The 21,793-nt window shown below is 36.9% G+C and overlaps 2 protein-coding genes across 9 annotated transcripts in view; one reads left to right on the forward strand and one right to left on the reverse strand.

The window, feature by feature from the left end:
* Positions 1-12,155, reverse strand: part of lrch1 (leucine-rich repeats and calponin homology (CH) domain containing 1) — a 46,279-nt gene extending 34,124 nt beyond the window's left edge. For all 7 annotated transcript variants that reach the window (XM_084420634.1, XM_084420632.1, XM_084420628.1 and 4 more), the window contains exon 1: positions 11,793-12,155. In XM_084420634.1, coding sequence (XP_084276760.1) covers positions 11,793-12,021 — 229 coding nt within the window. In that variant the 5' untranslated portion in view covers positions 12,022-12,155. The remainder of the gene's footprint in view (positions 1-11,792) is intronic.
* Positions 12,156-13,119: 964 nt separating this feature from the next.
* On the forward strand, positions 13,120-20,865 carry rubcnl (rubicon like autophagy enhancer). Of its 2 annotated transcripts, none has more exons than XR_014628909.1 (12): positions 13,120-13,204; positions 13,525-14,157; positions 16,429-16,597; positions 17,410-17,464; positions 17,554-17,686; positions 17,871-17,995; positions 18,852-18,916; positions 18,998-19,236; positions 19,354-19,415; positions 19,585-19,738; positions 19,957-20,072; positions 20,271-20,865. XR_014628909.1 is itself a non-coding variant. In XM_084420817.1 (12 exons), the coding sequence occupies exons 1-12, from the start codon at positions 13,202-13,204 to the stop codon at positions 20,372-20,374; spliced, it is 1,833 nt and encodes a 610-aa protein (XP_084276943.1). In that variant the 5' UTR covers positions 13,120-13,201; the 3' UTR covers positions 20,375-20,865. The 2 variants fall into 2 exon arrangements, 1 of the variants encoding a protein (XP_084276943.1); XM_084420817.1 differs by having other exon boundaries at positions 19,982-20,072.
* Positions 20,866-21,793: the final 928 nt, after the last annotated feature.

Genomic DNA, 21,793 nt, shown 5'->3' on the forward strand with positions numbered 1-21,793 from the left:
GGCTATCATTTCAGTACAACTCACAACTGATTTGTTAAATGTTAAATTTGATATATAGTATTTTGGATAAGGAATGAAATAATAGTGCAATGGGTATTATTATTAGCATAATTGATTTTTAAATTGCATAATCGATGCACTTCATTTTCATTGTCACTCAATCCATCAATGCATTGCAGACCCAGAGCTAGAAGGTCTGATTTATTCTACCATATGATGACCTGATTAGCAAGCTCAGTCTATCTGTCCCCACTACACACACACACAAGGCTTTCTGCAGTAGTCGGTGTTACATGGTGTTCAATCATACTTACAAGTGACACTACAATTAACTGAAAGCATCTGCTCTGCTCCATACAGCACAAGCTGCAGAGTTGAAGCACAGTGCAGCAGGAGTCAGATTTCACTTATCACGTGACGAGAGCAAGGAGAGATGAGATGACTGACAAGACGATGGTGGAGGATTGGGTGCGCAACAGATCCCGAGAGTCATTGACAAATATCTTATCTTGTAAAATGTGCAGTCAGTACCGCAGCTCCCTATACACAGAGTACGGGTGATCTTGACAGCGATAGCGCATTCAAAAGCCATTTCAATACCCCACATATACACACACATATCCATATATAGAAAACCACCCACACAACCCTTTGCTTTCTGTATTACTGGGGACTTCTCATTAACATACTGTTCTTAAATTATGCCAAGTAATACAGATTAGAAATTTGTAGAAATTATTTTAGATATTCTTTAGTCTCTCTTTGAACCGTTTTCCTTTAGATGGCATTGCCATGGGAGTTTTTCCACATATTTAAAAGACTTTTGTCAATTATATGAGCATTGTATAGCAAGGCCATAAACATATTCAAAGATTAACTCGAAGAGCAAGAGAACTATCCAATAATAAAATATATACTACAAACATATCACCTTCATCAGTACACACACACACTTTGACCCTCTTTCTGGTGTTGAGGTGGAGCTCTGATAAAGCGAGTGTCTCAGACTGTATGTAGGGCAGATGAATCTGGGTAATAGCACAGTCTCAAGGACACAAACAGCTGGTGTCTGCACATACTACCTTATATTAAACTGAACAGGTCACCATTTACCAGGCAAATACCATTAATTTGATTAAAGGTGACAGTTAATACATTCATAATGTTACAAAATATTATTATTTAAAAAATATATATACTGTTGTTTTGAACTTCCTATTCATCAAAGAATTGTGAAAAAACGTGTATGTTTCCACAAAAATATTAAGCAGCACAACTGTTTTAACAGTTTGATAATAAGAAGAACGGTTTCTTGAGCAGCAAATCAGCACATAATAATGATTTCTAAAGGATTGTGTGACACTGAAGACTGGAGTAACGGCTGCTAAAAAAAAAAAGTACTACATTTTAAATAGAAAAGCGTTATTTTAAATTGTAATAACTTTTTACAGTATTACTGTTTTTTGTGTAATTTGATAATATAAATGCAGCCCTAGTGGGCTTAAGAGATGTTAAAAATAGGGCTGCACGATTTGGGGAAAATGTCATATTGCGATAATTGAGGTCAATATTGCGATTACGATTACGATATGCGATATAATAAACAAATGGTTTCATGAGTCAACTTGCTTGGTTCTCAAGGAAAATAAATGCACACACAGATTAGTGATAATCAGCCTAAAGAAAAAAGTTCTTTAGTCAAGAGCAGTGAGTGTTTTTCTCTGTTCCCTTTGTTCTTTGATTAACTTTAGCGACAGATTATTATTATTATTTTTTTATTTTTTTGCATTTTAACAAGAACAAAACATAATTTACATACAAGAGTACATATAACCATACATGTCAGGTTAAAGAAAAAAAATAATAATAAAAAAGAAATTGAAAAAAAATAAAAAAAAAATAAAAATAACTTTAGCGACAGATGTAATTAGTGGCTACTGTACTGTCCCTTTAAGACCAGCCGCTGTCAGAGACGCGGATCTCACACGCCTCATTCTTTCACGAGTTATCACAACTCTTCGTGTTCATCATAAGACTACTCTTATGTTATGAAGACACTCGACAAAAAGACATTTTTGCATAATTGTGTGTGTTATTGTTCGTTCAAGCTCGAAAGATAACTGTATTCTGTCATGCTGTTTTGTGCGCACGCACGATATTAGCGCGAGTCTTTCTGTCTGTCACAGTCAGGACATTCACAGGCAGCGCGTTCATTTTGGCATACATGTGTGTTGTTCGTTCTACCGCGAAAGAGAACTTGATACTGGCGCGCGTCTATCTGTGTGTGTGTGTGTACATGTGTGTGTGTGTGTCAGGAGGACATTCACAGGCGGCTCGTTCTTTTATGTCTTATCGCGCATGAATGGTTTAAAAGCATTTGCATTAATAAGTGCGTTAACAGCGCTAATTTGTTTATTTAATATAAAATCGCAGCATTTTGCGTCATATAATCGTGTAGGCTTGACATCGCGATTGCGATTGCGATACGATTAATCGTGCAGCACTAGTTAAAAAATTTTTTTTTTTTATCTTACCAACCCAAACCTTTGAACGAGGTATATGTAAAGGTAGTAGGAGGTTTTTTACTGTCCTAAATAAAAGGAGCAGTGTATTACATTTAAATAGGCTACTGTTTGAAATATTCTGATATAACTTAGTTGTGTCTACAATATTAAAAACAAAAGACAGGGTGTGATAATGAACCATGTTGATGATGGTTTTCTGATGATGATGTGTTTTTCTCTCAAACCTTGGTCAGATGCCCTGATTTAATTTGTATTTCTTTCTAACTGTATACCAGCATAACACAGGTTTATTCTGTAAGACAGAGGCAGGATGTTGTCTCCTCCCTGGCTCATTGTATGACAACATGTGCAGAAAGGGTCATTTCCTTCTGGAGAAACATGGGAAACACACACACATATACACACCCCTTCCCAAACACATGAAAACCTGTTCGGGTACTGCCTGCAAAGAAATCTCACAATGCTTTGATTGGGCATTTAAATTCTTCTTCTTTTTTTTTTTTTTTTTTTTTTAGATGCTTTATACATACAGTATGCAGAGTATAAATGACATCTGTGACAATTACTTAAGCAAGCAAGTTGCCCAAGATACACTTGAAGTGGCGTTTCATGACTTGACTTGACCTGCACTTCAGTCACTTCCGACAGACGGCCTAGTTTGCGTTTGCCTGACACAATGTGCAATGACCTGTTTATTAAGAACTACAGTGGGGTCCAAAAATCTGAGACCACTATGTGTCTACTTAATATAAAATATTTTATTACAGACTGCATTATTATTATAACAACATGAGTGAAAAGTTGAATTGAAAAATGAGCATGAATTTTGTATTTGGTTTGTCCCTGTTTTGCTTTTTATGACAATTGTTTGTTTGTTTTTAACTTTAGTTTGTTTAGTTTAATGTATAGGTTTTTATTGTGTTCTTATTGTGGCCCACAAAAACAATAGCCTATATTTACTAAGAAATATACTGAATATTTTATATTTAGTATTAGTATATATTTAGTATTATATTTATAATTTATATTAATGAAGTATAAATTACTTATTTAGCTTCTCAGATACCAGACATATGGGTTTTAAGTACATTACATGAATTAAGCATAATGTGTGCTTGTCGAAGCTGTGTGATACATAACTGTAAATGTAAGCATTCATACATACTATATAAACCATATAAACATCCCGTAAGGTCATTCAATATTATCTAGGACAATTCCTACTACAACTACATGAAAATTGATGAAATTGAAAAAAATAAAAATAAATAACATTTGCACCAAAACCAAACACTGGCTATCAAAATGACTGATAGGTTAAGTAACAAGCCAGCAAGATTAACAAAATAATGCTATCCAACAAAAGTTTCAGATACCTTGCAGGCTAACAGTTTTGAGTAAATATTATAGTCATTACAAATTCACTTGTCACAATCCCTCGTTACAGAAACTGTAAAACCATAAACTATAAAGGTCCATGTGCTAGAAAAAAATGTGTGCTGAAGTTAGTCTTGAACTATGGAACGATTCCCATAATAAAACAGAAAGAAGTGAGCTAACGTACAAGCATGACATGTGGCTTAAAAAGTGTGAACTTGCTTGGCTATTTATGTGAGACCACAATTCCTGAAAATGCCCTCACAAAAAGTGTGTGTAATAAGCAATTGTAATCTGAATTTATGAACAATAAAAGTCTATGTAGGACAACACATTCAATATTTCTCATTTCTGTAATTCTCTTCTTTCTGACAACAACGTTCTTTCCAACAGCTGGTTTAAGGACTGTCACACAGCATCTGATTTTACTGCAATAAAATCTATTCACAACCATCATGCAATGCTGTGACACTCTTACAAACCTACAGAAAATGGCGTTGGTTGGAAAGCCCTACAAGGGTACTAAGCCAAAACCCTTCAGGACACAGATGCCCCCATTAAGTCACACACACACACACACACACACACACACACACACACACACACACACACACACACACACAAGAATTTTTTCTTTTTCTTTTTTTTTTTAAATCCTCATTAACAAGCCCCAATAGTGTCTGAACAGTAATGATTTAGATCGTAATACTTTATAATGTTAAATTTCTTTATGTTTGTTAATGCATTATTTAACGTAACGCAAAATGAATTTTATTCTAGGTTAATGTTGAATATTTATCATTCATGATTAATTATAAAACATTAATGTTAATTTACGCAACTTGAAATCTTAACACAGTAATAAAATAACATTAACCAAGATTAATAAATGTTGTAAATATTTTCCATTGTTAGTTCATGATACTTACTGCATGAACTAATTTTAAAGGGGTCATATAATGCCATTTTTGTACAAGCTAATATGATTCTTTAGGGTCTAAATTAAAAGTTTGTAATATACTTTAATTAAAAATTCTCATTAGTATTGTAAGAAAACACTCATTTTACCTGGTCAAAAACAGCTCTGTTTTCAGCACGCCGTTTAAGTGCATGTGTCTTTAAATGATAATGAGCTCTGCTCACACCGCCCCTCTGTTCTGTGCGTACACCGTAACACAATAACACAAAAACCATAACGCGTTGTTCATTATAAACGTGGGATTATGAATTATATTGAGAACGTCGTATATAGAAAACATGCCGTAATGTACCTGAGTGTAAACAACCGCATTCATCGTGAAGCGTGCAGCAAGCGATTTGCAAAGATTAATATAAATATTAATATAAAGGTTCATAAAACGTTACACTCATTTCTTCTTCTGGAGGTGCAGCTGGAACACGAATAGTTGGTACTGATCCTTTTTTCAGAAGCAGCTTCTTAGCAAAACCAGCTTTATGCTGACCCTCGTTTGTAAAGCAGTCTGGTGTGTGAAATGATTCGCGCAAACATGAAAGCATTGACGTTGATCGTGTTGAATATTCCCTTCGAAAACAAACTCAGCCACTGCGTCTTCAGTGATTCGGATTTAGGAACATCAAAATGATTCCTGTGTTCGTTATTACACCCAAGAACAGAACTCCACAATCGCTTAGACGCCAATCTGCTCATAGACAGTGCTCCAGCGTATCAACAATGACCGCGCCGGTCCGCGCGGACTATGATTGACAGCTCGCTCACGAGCGAGGGCGGTGTTGAAACGCTGCTGTCAATCAACAATCGTGGGAGGGACGTTCGACCGTGTGACGTCACTAGAGCCCCTTTCACACAGAGATTCCGGAAAATACACGGATAAAGTGACCCGGGATTTGACCCGGGTTCGTTTGATTTTGGTTCATTCACACTGCCAGTGATTTTCCGGAATCAGAGAGTGCGTTCACACACAACCCGTAAAAATCCCGTAAAGACATGTGACATCGATGTGACTAATGTCTCAGCAACGTCTTAAGTTTGCTTATGAGCTGCGATTTCTCTCTCGAGAAACCATGCTTGTGCATTTTTTTCTCTGATTCGATCATAAACTTGCGCATTACGTACCGTTTCACAGCTGGCAAACGGTCCCGGCTTCAGCGTCATCACTACGACACGGCATTATTACGGCTTTTGTTCACACAGCGCGCGTTCCGGGACTGAACACGGCAATGATACTAGGTCCGCAACCCGGCATCGATGCCGGCATCAATCCCGGGTCGTGTTTGCGTTCACACAGAAGGCGTTCTGGCAATTTGCCGGCAATTTGCCGGGAGCATCGCGCTGTGTGAAAGGGGCTTAGGTCGAACGGCTTGATTTGAGACGGGGAAAACATATAAGAAGATTAAAAAAAACTAAAAAAACTGGATGGATTTTTATCATTTTATGATGGTTGTGTACAGGCACTGCCAACACACATTTCAGTACAATCAACTTGTAAAAGTGCATGTACCATTATATGACCCCTTTAACACACTGAACTTCACTGGAAAACCTCAACCTTTTTAATTTGAGGGCCCCCATATTGGTAAGATATTTTCACAGGTATTTCTGAATTAATTATGACCACGCTTGTTTTCAAACTTTTTTATTAACAGAAACTAGGAGTGTTGATACAGAATCGCAAAATAAATTGTTTAATTCAAGATTCTGATTCTGTATGTTTTTCAATAAAAATAATAGTTGTTGTGTGGGAATCTAGATTTTCTTTGTGTTTTATTTTTTAAACCAATGTCAAGGCTATGTTTAGTTTCATTGTGTTTTGGTTTCGTTTCCCCGGATCCTGATTGCCTGTGTTCTCGTTCTTTGTTAGTTTCCATGGTTCCTGATTAAGTTGCGCACCTGTTTCTAGTTTTGTTAATTATCTATTTCTGTGTATATAAGCCCTTGTTTCCTTGGATATCTCCAAGTGTTAAATATTCTGAATAAAGACTTTTGTTGTGCGCAGCAGCCACCCGTTACAACCATTTTAATTAAGTTTTAATTCATTTTGTGCATTGTTGTTGTAAAACATTACCTCTTTAGCTTACACTGACAATATTTTCTCTGTGTTTCATATATATATATATATATATATCTGTTAGGGGTGTTGCATGCAAGTCTCTGAGACTCTGACACCTGAAAATAGAGAAGAGTCGACCCTTTGTGGCAGATGCATTTTTGCCTATCTTCCTTTCAGGTTCTATCAGTGAGTGTTTGAGTTTTGTAATGAGTGACAGGTTGTTGCCATGGTGCATTAGCAAACACTATGAAAGGTGTTGATGTAATGCATCTTTAATGCATAATGTTTATCCAAAGTGTTGTTGCCCAGAGATAAGACGCACTCCAATATTTTGAGGTTGGAGTAGCCTATTTGTGTGTGTACATGTGTGTGGGTTTTATCTCAAAATACACCCACCAAAACATTAACATACATGTACCAGAGAGAAAGAAATATGGATGTGAGATTATCTGCCAAAATGCTTTTCTGAGACTATCTCTCTATACTTCTATCCTATTAGCAGTTGTCTCGCTAAAATTGAACCCTGACCATCCGCAACAATATACATGACTCAGAGAGCTTGTCAAAGAGAGGATTTGTGCTTGCATGCTCACATTTATGAAAATGCTATCATGTGGAAGAGGGTTTGTGTTGTGAGTGTGTATGTGTGTCGTATAAGTTTGTGTTTCTGTGTATATGTGTGTCCCAAAAATGAAACAAAAATGTGTATATTGTGTAACAAGGTTAGTATGCATGTGCGTGAGCTCATGTGTAACGTAATTGTGTGGGCTGACAGCAGAAAGAAGTAGGAGGTGAGAGAGAGAGAGAGAGAGAGAGAGAGAGAGAGAGAGAGAGAGAGAGAGAGAGAGAATGAGAGAGAGGGGGGATGGCTTCACCATAACATCATCTCTCTCTTCTATAGGAGAGAATGATCACAGGTTACATGTAGTGCATGTAGGTGTTTGCATGTGAAGAGGAGTGTGTGGATCACACGCCACCTCACATGCTGCAAAAAGCAACAAAAACAGACCAAACTGAATCACGTTGTGAGTGGGCCTGTGCTGCCTTTCTAAACTACAATGCATCCTGTTGGAGAACACAGAATGGATCTGTTAACTTCTTCTGATGCATGTGATCTGTGCCTTGCTATCAGTGGAACTGAACAATAGATCCCACTGCACAGTTCAGCTGGTTAACTCAGTCACACTTTTGCCATTTTTACTAGGGATTCACCAATATTACAACTTTAGACGCTTAGCAAACGACAACCAATTGCGTACTTATTTGCATGCTTTGTACAGTCACGGAAACACTGCACATTGTACATAAGCAGTAAGTTCAGCGTTTGAGAGGAAAAAGTCAAATGCTGACAGAAAACACAACAATTTGAGTAAAGAAGAGACCATTTCTATGTCAATATAATGTCACATACGTTTTCAAAAGAAAATAAAGTTCTGCAAAAAATAAAGTATAGAGCAAAAAAAAAGTTGTTTTGCAAACAAAAATAAAGTAGTGCAAAAATAAAGATATAATTAATTGCAAAAAATCAAATGACAGCTGTAAAAAAAAAGCTTAGGAATATTTTGCAGCACGATAAATGTCTTTACTGTCACTTTTGATCTCTTGCTTAGAAAAAAAAATTCTTATCAAAAAAAACAAATCTAATCCCAAAACATTTTAATGCTACAAATTTAGGTATCGACAACATAATGTACACTACAGTATGATTGATTTTGAGATTTGATAAATATTAATTTTGACAATGTTATTAAAATATTAGTGTTTTTAAAGATAAACTTATACACACACTACTGTGCATTTAAAACAGGTATTAAACTGTGCACTTTCACTTTCAGTTGGGTTGGAATTTACAGAAAACTCCTTCTTGAAATGATGACTCTAATCACAACAAACAACAAGCATCTTCTTCCCTAAAAACAGAGCTCAAGGCCACAAATACATAAAACAAAAATGTACACACATGGTTTTATTAGCAGTGTAAAATACCCAACACCACTCGTGAAACTCTGTGAGGCTTTCTTCATGTAAAATGGTGGACAGAGAGAGAGAGAGAGAGAGAGAGAGAGAGAGAGAGAGAGAGAGAGAGAGAGAGAGAGAGAGAGAGAGAGAGAGAGAGAGAGAGAGTGAGAGTATGTGTATGTTTGTGAGGGCAACATGTCCCAGCTTGAAATATCTTGAATCAGTTAAAAAAAAACGCATAAAAACACATAACTTCTGAGGAATCCAGAGCTATGGGGAGAAATGGGAGCTGAAATCATCTGTGGCACAGTCAGGCACAGAACACCTGAACACACACTACTACTGAGGTCACAAATCTTGGGGCCCTTTGAAACATATCTCAAATATCTATAAGGATGCAGAATGACAGTAAATAACATCTTGTGCTAACTTCACCGTTACTAATGGTAAGGATGACTTCATCTTTGTGAGCTTAGTTACTAAATAAATAACACTTCTTACATTCCAAATATCATAATGGACTGAAAGTATAATTTCCTGCATTAAAGTACTTCAGAAGAGCTTCCAAGAATGCTAGGAATTTGCCATTTCCACGGTCTACCCTTTCCTGTTTCCTATTTTAGCTGCTCTCCTGCCTCCGAGCTGAGGGGAGTGCGGAGGAATTCATGGGGAACGGAAGCAGATCTCCCACTCAGTGAACATTCCCAACTGTCATCTTGGCTTTTCCCGCAGCCGTTCATGACTAGTGGTGACCAAATCTTTCCAGTGAATGAACTGTTCTCCATACATTGACTCGTTCACAGTTTATTTTGAAGCACTGTAAGGGAGCAAATCATTGATGGGACCTAGTACTAAATGAGTCATTGGCTGCATCTGAAATGCCATACTCTCTTGAGTAGGTAATAAGTAATTAGTTCATGACCTCTAAAAAAGTATGTTCTATATGAATGTAATCTGGATACTACATTCGCCATGTTGTCATTATCATGTGACCTACCAGCATCACTTGCGTCGCTTCACTGCCATTCACAAATCCTCTCCTGTGGCCTCATGGGATAGTACAGTGTCCACCGAATGCACACTTCACCGAAACAAGTAGGCTAGGTCTGATCATCTGGGTACTTTTTGCCTACTCTTTTAGGAGTTACTGTAAATTTGTACATAGCCTACTACTTTAGTCACATACAGTTTTTCACCTACTATATAGTAATAATAATAATAATAATTCATTACATTTATGTAGCGTTTTTCTCTGCACTTCAAGCGCTTTACGTAGAAGGGGGAAATCTCCTCAACCACCACCAATGTGCAGCATCCACCAGGATATAGTAGGAAAGTATGCGATTTCAGATGCAGTCACTGTGTTAACAGGACTCAAAGCGGCTCTTAACTAGACAGCTGAACTGGCAATTAATGTCAAGGGCACTATTGAAACTCTACATTTATTTAGACTATGGTCTGTGAAAAGACTGTTCTTTTTCTATGATCAGATAAAAATCATGCCCAGTAGTACAATATTATTTAATATTTATTTAAAATAAATAAATAAATAAAGAGATATTTAATGTAATTGTCATATGTGGGGAAAAGTGATGATGCTTAAAGTCGCAATGAAACAGAGGTAGAGATATCTGTATTGTGACACTGATATAGTACATACAAGTGTAATGGACATGTAGGGTGGAGACTTGGTTCTATGCATCAGTTGTTGATTGCATTGTAAAATGTGTGTTGCATTTAAAAATGGAGGATTTGATTGGATCATTGAATCGCTGTCATTTACTACTGCTATGATCTCATGGGAGTGACAGATTGTCCCGCCCTCACGCTAGTAAACAGGTCAACAGAGAATTGGGAGGGAGGCCCATTATGAATAATAAAAATAATAATGATGTGCACAGAGAAATATCTTTTACTAAATACGGTGAGCAATAGTCAATCAAAATAAATAGATTTTGATTTCGAGGTGACTTTAACAAATTGGTTAAGTGAAAGATTCACCACATTCACCACACAAAGACACAAAGTGATGTACCGTACAGAAATACCTGAGTGAATCATTTTGCTTAAGAGATTCAAAAGATTCGACTCAATGAGATCCCATACGTCATACGCCTCTGGATGCATGACTAAAGTAGTCATCATCATAACAAGCAGAAGCAGTAGACATAAAAGCATCAAATCAAAGCATTCTTTTTTTTTTTATTCAGGACGTTTTTATAGGAAGCTCAAGTGTCTCCTCACGAGTGTGTCCTCAATGACTCTTCAATAGGTTGAAAGTTAATTATTTACGCTATACAATAGTAAACAAAAGAACTAGCCTAATCCCTGCAGATCCAATGACCATCAGCCTTCAGAGTTCTGGTTTCAAAACATAACCCACAAATGCATTCGTTTTCATTTCATAGGCACTGGTGTGCACTTATCTCCAAACATGGAAATGAAATCAGTCATAAGTGTAAGGGGATTTCCATAGTAATCAGTATGTGGACAAGCTGGTCATAGGAAGTATGGTCAGTCCCGCGCGACAATAACAACATCCTCTACTTTCATCCCACAGACCCTGAAAGCTATTTTCTGGGCGTTTGTAATGCATCTGGAGTCTGGACACAACTGAAGTGGCCCACATCTTTATCCCGGCCCAGGACACTGTCCTGTCCGCAACAACATAACGTTACTCGTCTGTAACATTGTATGCCTGCTGATGGAGACGTTTCATCTGCTTTCATCTGAGTAATATGTGTATAATTCAAGTTTTTAACAGCCAACACATAATGGGTAAAAATGCGACAAGACATATTGGGCAACATTCCCATTTGAAACTATATTCTCAAGAGCATCTGACTGAGCAGGGGCGCGCACACAGCGTGCTAAACACAAATAAAGCATCACTTCACTTTACCTGCTTCAACCGTATCCGTTAGGTCGTAATTTGTTGCTGTCCGAGGGAATTCTTTCAGTTTTCTTGAGCTGAGGTTCATAAATCCAGAGTTCGCCGCATCCTCCAGAGCTCTCTCCAAGCCCCGGCTGAGAGGCAGGTTCGTGTTGGAGCCCAGTCCGCTCAGGTTCGTCTGTAATGCGGCAGAAGTCAGCTGGGAATGAGGACGGGGCTCCGGTCCCAGCGTCGCCATATTCGCCCCGTCTGGAAAAAAAAAGCTCGTGGAAAGGCTCTGCAATCGCTATATCCTAAAGAAAATGTGCTGGTCTCAACATGCAGTGGGTGAATTTCCTCCTAGTGCGCTGTCTGACTGTCCATAACGCGTCTGCGCAGTTTGTTTATGGAACTGAGCTCGTGCCAATAACGTGTTTACTGGCCTTTACTACAGCGCCATCTGCTGTACGTTCACAAATAGCGATGGTTACTACTTTACTAAAATATTAAACCTCTTAACCTTTTGAAACTCATGATTTTTAAACACTATGAAATATTATTAAATACACATATGTGTGCTCTCTCTCTATTTACCCACAGTGTAATATATATATATTATTAATTATATATATATGTATTCTAAATATACTGTAAGAAAAAAATTAGTTGACAGTAAAATGAGGGTGTTATAATATGCACTGTTATATTGTAATATTATAGATTATAATATTATTTTATTATGCAGGACACACTATATCAATAATTATGTTTAGATGCTTCAGATTACAAAATATAAATATGGTCATAAATGGTAGGCTACTCATAGAAATAAATAGGTTAACATTTTTATGAGTAGACCAGATTTAAGGAGAACATTCTGAAAGTGTTTGTACAAGTGAGTCTGTATAATGAACTCCAAAAATATTTAATTTATTATAATTTATGTTTAATGTGAAAAATATACAATATGCCTGACTTCATGCAAGTGTACTAAGGCTAATGACTGACTTTACAGGAACACATATGAAGGACATTTTAGGTAACACTTTATTTTAGTGTCCTTGTTACACATCCTACATGTACAGTAGTTATAGTCATAACTATAAATTATGCATAATTACATGCAACTAAACCAAACCTAATCCTAACCTTTAACCCTAAAGTACTTAATTAATATTACTCAGTACTTAAATGTATAATTACAATGTAAAATAAAGTGTAACCAAAAAAAAAAACATTCGACACAAAACATATTAAGAACATTTAAACAATCATATTCTAATTTCCCCCATTAGATTAGTCATCAAGCTGTTATGCTTCTCTAAGGAAATAGTACACTGGCTTATAATGTATTTACAGACCAAGGAAGTGAAACTGCATAAGACGAATCAGATCATAAACGAAAGCAACAACTTTTCTCCTATTTTCACAAACAAAATATGGTGAGTTTTACTGTTTTTATCTCTTTGTTAGATCAGATATCACATAGAACTGTTTACTCTAAGCTGTCAGTCAGAATCGTTGAGAAACATGCTTGCTCCAATACAAATTACAGACAAACTTGTGCAGTTTTGATGGTTCAGCCAATAAGTTGGGAACAACATAAGGGTGTGTAAATGATGATAAAACATTTTTTAAGTGAGTCGTAATTTCTCTTAGCACAGTACTTAGACATAAATTATGTTAAAAAATAAAACTAGGCCATTTAATCAAAAATATTTCCCATTTCCCTGGTAGTGTCATGTTCTCTCTCTTCCTCCAGGCAAATGCTGGTAGTAGCAGCAGCAGCAGTATGGTCAGAGAGCTGCACTTTGTTAACTGGTTAGTGAATTCTGATTTAAATGGGAATCCCTCTTGCACTGATGATGATGATGATATCGATGAAAGTGGACTGAAGATGTGCGATGAACAGGATTCAGACTTGCTCGACCCTGAGGAACAGTACCATCTACCCCGGAGCAGCCCTGTCATATCCCGCAAGAGACATAACACAGAGACAGAAAAAACATCTGATCTGTCTTTGACACCTCCAATACGGGAACTATCCATCTCTCCAATGACGAAATCCAACGATTCAAGTGCACATAGATTCAGTCGCTCAGAGAAAGAGAGAGACCTTGATCTCAATGATTCACCCAATGGCTCTTCAGGACAGACACAGTTCCTCACAGGTAATCATGGGCAATCAAGAATTTCACGTGTCTCTCAGGACACTCAGCTTCACAGTCAGTCTTTAGCGTCTGGACGGTTACATGAGGATTTCCAGTCAAAGACTAAAAGAAGAGCCTGCTCTGACATTCTACCAGCATCCAGGCAGAGGAGCTCAGACCAAGCTAAGAAATGTGGATCATGTGTTGATGTACACACCACTGAAGACATCTACAGTTTGGACCAGGTAGGCATGCTGTAAAAAATGATTCATTTAATTTAATTTAAATGGGACCATGCCCCTTTTTACAAGATGTAGCTAATATAAGTCTCTTCTGTGAAGTTTCATCTCAAAATACCCAACAAATCATTTATGACACCATGGTGTAAATGCCCATTTTCGAGTGGAAGGAAAAATATACTTTTTGTGCATGTATCTTTAAATGCTGCTCCCCACCCTGCTTTCCAGAAGAGGGTGGAGCCTGTGCAGCTCATGCTTCGGAGACTCTGCCAAAAACTAAAACATATGTTTGGTTTTGATAATTAGCATCTTTATCACAGTCACGCTCACGTGACATTGCAGTTCTTTATCATCATGAAAGTTTACTATCTGCCTGCGTTTTAAAGCGATATCAGTTTAAACTACTGATAATTGTTTTCTGAGTGCACACATCCGAAGCACGTGCACAGAAAGCTGTTAAACCAAGTTCTCTTTCACATCTTATTGCGCTTAAAATGTCAAATACACACAAGGTTATGTAAAAAAACACACAAAGTCCACATAAACAGTCAGTTATGTCTGTGTTGTAGCAGCAAGTGAAGAAATCACATATGTATATTAGATCTGTGTATTACAGTGACATCAGCGTAATATACAGCAGCCTACAACTGCTATGCTGTTAATATGACTCAAACAACAAAACAAAAGAAAAACAGAAAATGACTCAATGTTCTTGATTGAATTAACGTTAGTAACTTATATTACATTTCTTACTTGAATGCTGCTGTTGAAGGCAGGGTAGGCAGGTTTTTTCTGAAAAACTTTTCCCCAAATTTGTTTAAACTGTCTTTATATACCAATACATAATTAAAATGTAAGTACTCTGAAAAGGAGAGTATAAAAATCAAGTGTCTGTAGTCCTCTCAGGGCTGCAATAAACACAGCCACTTATTTCCATTCGGAACGAATGAAATGATTGGCTGGGCGACTGTCACTCTCCCTCGCTACCATGGCTACCACCCCTGCTGCTACAGGAGCTGCCCACATGCACGCACCCGTTTGACTCCAGGAGGCGAAGAGACACGGAAGCTAGGAAGAATCACAATTATGGCAGAGAAAGAGCAGTCAAAATTCCCAGTACCGGCATCTACAGTCAGCGAAGGCAAACAAGGCAAAAAAAGGAAGACAGTATTCGAAAAGGCTATGACCAAAAAGTCTTTGGATAAAGCAAGAAGTCAGACGAGAGTCAATATCGGCCAACAGTGCTTTCATCGTGGAAGCTCTTACATGCAAAACACCGTATATGTTATGAATCTTACACGAAATTCACCTTCATCACAGTGTAACTGATGATAATGGGAAATGGGAAAACGTGTATCAATGCAACCTGTTTTTAGCTTTGCCTTATGTTACTAGCTCGTTACCGAATCAAACTCAATATATTTTAAACTTTGCCAGTATCGATATGCTAGCTTGATAGTGAGTACTAACAGCCATGTTAGTTGTTTATATTCATAATGATAAAGTTAGGTATTTTATTACATGTGATTCTGACATGATGTCACTGCATGCACTGCGCTCCGCTCGGCGCTGGCAAACGCGTCCTCCAAGCTGAGCGGTCGGCATCGCGCGTTCATGTGTTTTGGGGGCGTGGCTTTGGAAGGAGCCCAGAAGGGAGGGGGTGGGAGTGAATGGAATAAGTAGCTGTGTTTATTGCAGCCCTGAGAGGACTACAGACACTCGATTTTTATACTCTCTTTTTCAGAGTGCTTACATTTTAATTATGTATTGGTATATAAAGACAGTTTAAACAAATTTGGGAAAAAAGTTTTTTAGAAAAAACCTGCCTACCCTGCCTTTAAATGCTCTGGCGATGAGATAAACTGTGTACAGCTTACTGAGGGTGGGGTCTATGCTAATAGAGCAGAGTCCCTTAGCAATAGTGGGCGGGGCCTATGCATAGCATGCTAGAATCTGCAAATGCTTATTCTGAGACACTGCTTTTGATTTATGGGGATACAAATTTAGGAGTGGGTGGATTTTTACCATTATAGGGTGGTTGTGTACACACACTGCTGACACACATTTTTGTTCAAACACCATGTAAAAGTGAATTTTGCATAATAGGTCATCAATAGTGCATCATTTTTGCAAGCCATTTTTAAGACTATACTGTTCATTTACTTATTATTCCTTAATAATACATTTTTTTTATTGGTAACATTCAAAACCTTCTGAGCATTTGCATCTTCAGAGCCTATAGCATAAAGTATGTATTTTATTGCTGTTTGTCTGCAGGAAAATGCTCATTTTGTAGTTGTGGATATGGTGCTGGAAGTTCTGGAGGCTGTGAAATGGGTTGTGTGTCTGCAGCAGTTAAAACACACACATCCACATCAAGACAGATGTGAAACACACAATTCTTCAAAAACAGACTCAATCTCTTCCTTTGACAGCGGGTTTGAGGGTAAGATATGTTGTGTTGCAACAAAATCCTGTGTCATCCGCATGTGATGTGGTCCTGACAAAGATCAGATAATGCTGATCTGGTCTCTTTAAAACAGCTGGTCATCAGCACTATATTCTGCAGGCTGTATTTTGCTGAAATAAGTATTTACTTCACAATTATAGGTAACATTTTACAATAATGCTCAAACGTTAACATTAATGAATGCATTAGGTGTCATTTAACTAACAATGAAGAATATTTTCACAGCATTTATTAATTTAGTGACTTAAAAATATACTGTTTTATAGTTAAATAATGTTAACTGGTGCTATAGTCTCACTTTCACAACAGTTTCAGTTATTGACTGTAGTGGAAATCACCTCAGAAGACTCCATTTTAGTAGGTCTTTTACCATAAAACTATTAAGTATTTACTGTGTGCTGTTGCCCTGTTTGGCTGATTATTTAGTACATTGTACTATTTTTCTAAGCGGAAGCTTTAAGATAATACAAAGGTAAAATTATTAAATAATTTAAACTCAAATCAATATTTCATGTCATGTAATAAGCAGGATAATGTACAATCAGCCAACCATTATCGCAAAAAATAAAAATTAGTATGAAGAAATTAACATTAATCAAGATTAATAAATGCTGTGCAAACATCGTTTTGTGTTATTTAATTGTAGCTATTACATAATGTTGAAGTATAAAACCCTATTGTAAACCACTAGCCAGTTACAAATAAATTGTTTCTATATAATCATAATGCAAAAGCATGTCACCCCACCATGCAGATTGTTTAATCTTGTCTATTTGTTTCTCTGTCAGATGACAGCGCCTCCCAACTGTCTTCAAACAGATACTCCCTGGCTTCATTTCAGAGGTATGCACTGAATTCTACATGCACAAGTTCATGTAATCATGTTTACATTTTTTATGCACAAGTTCCAGACATAATTGTTTTATTCCCAGTTGTCTCCAGAGCTATAGAATGCAGTGGTCTGCTGAAGATTTAGCCCACCATTTGGTGTCAGAGTTCAGGAAACAGTGGTTCCCCTCTGAGCTACTGCAAAACCCTGTCAACCTCAACTCTGCTCTGCAGGAAGTGAGAATGGTTATGCATAAACTACACACACATTCATGCACTAAGAACACGCAGGTGCAGCCACCCACCCACCCACCTCTCTTTCTATTCCACATACTGTACATATAACTGTTTTAAGGACGGACATATATTTTTCACCAGAACTAATTGATCAATTCTAACTGTTTTTTTTTTTTTTCTGCAGGTCGCTTTGGCAGAGGACAGGATCAGTCTAACTGAAGAGATCAAGCACAAGACCAGAATGAGAGGAACATTAACCTGGGCTCCACCCAGATTTCAAATCATCCTCTGTGTCCAGCCAACACAAAGGTGAGCAAGACCACCATATACACATTAACAGAGTTTCTACAATTATTCAGACACTTAAAGGGATAGTTCACCCCAAATTAAAATTCGGTCATCCTCGAGTTGTTTCAAACCTGTATGAATTTCTATTTTGTGCTGAACACAAAAGAAGATATTTTGAAGAATATGGGTATTCAAACAGTTAATGGGCCCCATTGACTTATGGAGAAAAGAAATACTATGGAAGTATGGGGCCAATCAACTGTTTGGTTACCAACATTCTTCAAAATATCTTCTTTTGTGTTCAGCAGAAAGAAAAAGAAATTCATACAGCTTTGGAACAACTTGAAGGTAAGTAAATGATGACAGAATTTTCATTTTTGGATGAACTATTCCTTTAACTGCAACAAATATTTTGTGGTAAGACTCAAGTGCATCTTTATATGTAGTTTCATAGTTACTTCTATTGTCTTTGAAATATGAAAGCATTTATGGTCAACTAGAATTTTATGTCATTTCTATTAAAACTTGATTGTCATGAATTGAAATATATTTGTAATTGATGAAGTTAGTAGCCTACATTTAAAATACTGTAAATGTAATACTGAATAACACATACAGTTAAAATAAAATCAAGTACTTTACATGTGATTTAGTTATTTAAATTGTTACAAAGTACACTTATTTAAAAGTGTGTGAAAGTCATGAAAGTGTAGGCTACGCTATTTTAGTACAATTAAGTGGTCTTTCACTATTATTATATTATCTGCAACTTAATAAAAATACACTTTTAAGATTTGAAGTAGACTACAAGTGCACATTCAATATAATTAAGCACATTTCTTTTACCACAAGGGTGTTCATATAAATATGTTTTCAGACGCAGTGATGTCATCACTTCCCAGTACTTCCTGTGTGCAGGTTGTGGTACTGAAGTCGAGCCCAGTGAGTAATGAAGCTGCTCTTAATGTGATCCAAAACTTTTAGTCCTGTGACATTAAACCTTGAATATTCCTCTCTCCCAAGGGTATATGAAGAAATTGCGCTATTGTGACTACCTGGGAAGATACTTTTGTGATGGCTGCCACGGTGGTTTGGAATCAGTGATTCCAGGTCGGGTTCTGAATAACTGGGATTTTGCACGGTATCCGGTCTGCAATTTTTCAAAACAGTTACTGGACTCTATATGGCAGCAACCGCTTTTCAAACTTACAAGTGTGGCCAAAAATCTGTACAGCCAGGCCAAAGAGCTACAGCGTTTCAGAGTGAGTGTTTCATTCCGCCCTGTTTTTGTAGAGTATCTGTGTGTCTTTTGCCGGGGTGATATCAGGTCAATCAGGTTGCATCCTGTAATATTAATTATGTTCTCTCATTTACTTTAGGAACTACAGGAGCAACTAATATCCATCAAAAAGCTTCTGAGTACATGCAGACTATCAGCTGGGTGATTTGTCTCTTCTCTAGCACTCTTGTTTCTGGCCAGTTTCGGTATAGAGAATTCATAATGGACATTCTTGGCAGTGCCATAAACAATCAGGATATGATGTTTCTTCAAGAAAGCTGGGTATGTAGTGAGTAGGTTTTTCTTTGTTGACCCCTGTTTCTCTAACCAGAGTCCTTGAAGAGTTTGAACAACTTCCTGCTCACCTGATGCAGGAACTCCACCTCTTTTCCATGGATGAACTCATCAGGGTGAAAAAGGGTCAGCTCTGTACCATTGCAAAAGCCTTGCTGCAGTCTGCAGTTGCTCACACAGACCTTTGTGAGGTTTGTCCAGCTATTATTTAGATGCCTGCAAAGTCAATTCATGTAAATGTGTTCATGCGTGATTATAGGATTCTATGATCACAGTCGTGGTCTAACATTGTTTATATATAAACAACGCATCTGTGGAACACTATACAGAAAAAATTAAGTTTTACAATGAACAATGTAGATCATTACGCACTTACTGTTATGTACTATCTTTGTATAAATCTCAACAGTCACCATCTCTCTTACAATCTTCAGCTGTGTCAGGCCAAAGGTTTTGTCTGTGAGTTCTGTCATGGGAAAGAAGTGCTTTTCCCTTTTCAGAGAGACACCTGCACACGCTGCCAAGGTCAGACATCAACATACTAAAAGCATTTCCAACACTCTGTTTTCAAAATAACTCAAAACAATGTTTCTGTCCAACTTGGGTTAATATGCTTTAGCAGTCAGTGTAAGAAGAGAACTCAATAATACAAGCTGTATAAGGCCATTCCTGCATTTCATGAAATGACAGTTGCCTTGTACCTTGGATTTTTATTTTTTTTAGATTGCAGAGCCTGTTTCCACATCTCATGTTTCCGTGATGAATCGTGTCCGAAATGTGCCAGACTCCAGAAACGAAAGAAAATCCAGGAAGGGATCAGTTTATGAAATCCACATGTCCCTTGCTGCATTTTAAAGTTGCATGCAACAATTTTCAGGTCTTCAGAGTTCTTGAACTGTTCAAAATGCCTACTTGAAAGACTACTGATATCATTGTGTAAATAACATATGAATGGCTTTTTCATATCTGTACTGTTGATGTTTTACATAGTATTTCCATTAAGCATTACACAGAGACCACCTCTGATCATATGTTTTATGGTTACACAGAATCAGGATTAATTCGTGTGTCAGAAAATGTGATCACTTGCATTTAAAAACACACAGCTGAAATTTGGACATTAAAATTAATCTTTGCACATTTATTTTTCTTCCCTGACAAGATACAAAATGTTCTCACTCAACACCCCTTCAGTTGATAATTTAGTCAAATTTCAATCTACAATTGGGTATTGTATTTAAATGCATTCTGTGTTGAATATATATATATATATATTACATTTTTAAATAAAATTGCTCACTTGCAAATGCTGATTTGACACTGTTGTTTTCTTGGCAAACAAGCACACACTTTTTTTTATAAAGCTTTACTTGGCAAATTGATTGCCAAAATAACTGCTCAACTGTGGAGCAGTCATCATTTTTTGAAAGACTGATATTGATATGTTCTTTTCATAAAATGTATTTAATGTGTAAATATTGAAATGGTTTAGGTTTATTTAAATCGTTGTCAGTTTTAAACATGTACTAATTCATATTATTAAGGCTAATATTAAATTTAAATGAAAAAGAAAAGTATTGTCAGAAGTGGGATTCGAACCCACGCCTCCATTCGGAGACCAGAAACCCCGCTTCATAGGAAGGACTGAACCTTGAGTCTGGCGCCTTAGACCGCTCGGCCATCCTGACATACGTCACCTAACGCACTGAAGCCTTTCTGACTTGTCACTACATTTCTTAACATAACTCTAACATTAATAAAATCGGTATTGTTGCTTAGTGTTTTTTTTCCATATCATACGAATTACTCTGATTGTTAAGAATATCAGGAAAAAAAATTGTTTTCTTTTACGACGCCTTCTCGTGCTCACATTAAAACTGCTATTTTAACAAGCGATATAATTCTCGGTTATTGCTGCTTATTTCAAATGCTTTATCCTTTACGAAACAAGACAGTACTGTATTCAGAAACAGACGCGCAGCGCTAACGTTAGCATTAAGGTATAAATAGCCTTTAGGCTACAGATAAGTTACAGCGGTGTGTGCGAAACCAAAGTCTAGTCTTTGGCGAAATTTAACTTACAGCTCCCACAAACAGCTGACAACACAGACAACATGAACATTTTGTGTTCTTGGATTTCTTGTGGGTTTTCATTGTACATTCGCGTTTTTACTTCTTAGTTTGGGATTATAAACATTCTCCAATGATTCATTTTTAAATTAAATACATAATTTAAAGACAATTTA

This window comes from Rutilus rutilus (genome assembly GCF_951802725.1).
Source record: "Rutilus rutilus genome assembly, chromosome: 10".
In the NCBI taxonomy this organism is placed as follows: Eukaryota; Metazoa; Chordata; class Actinopteri; order Cypriniformes; family Leuciscidae; genus Rutilus; species Rutilus rutilus.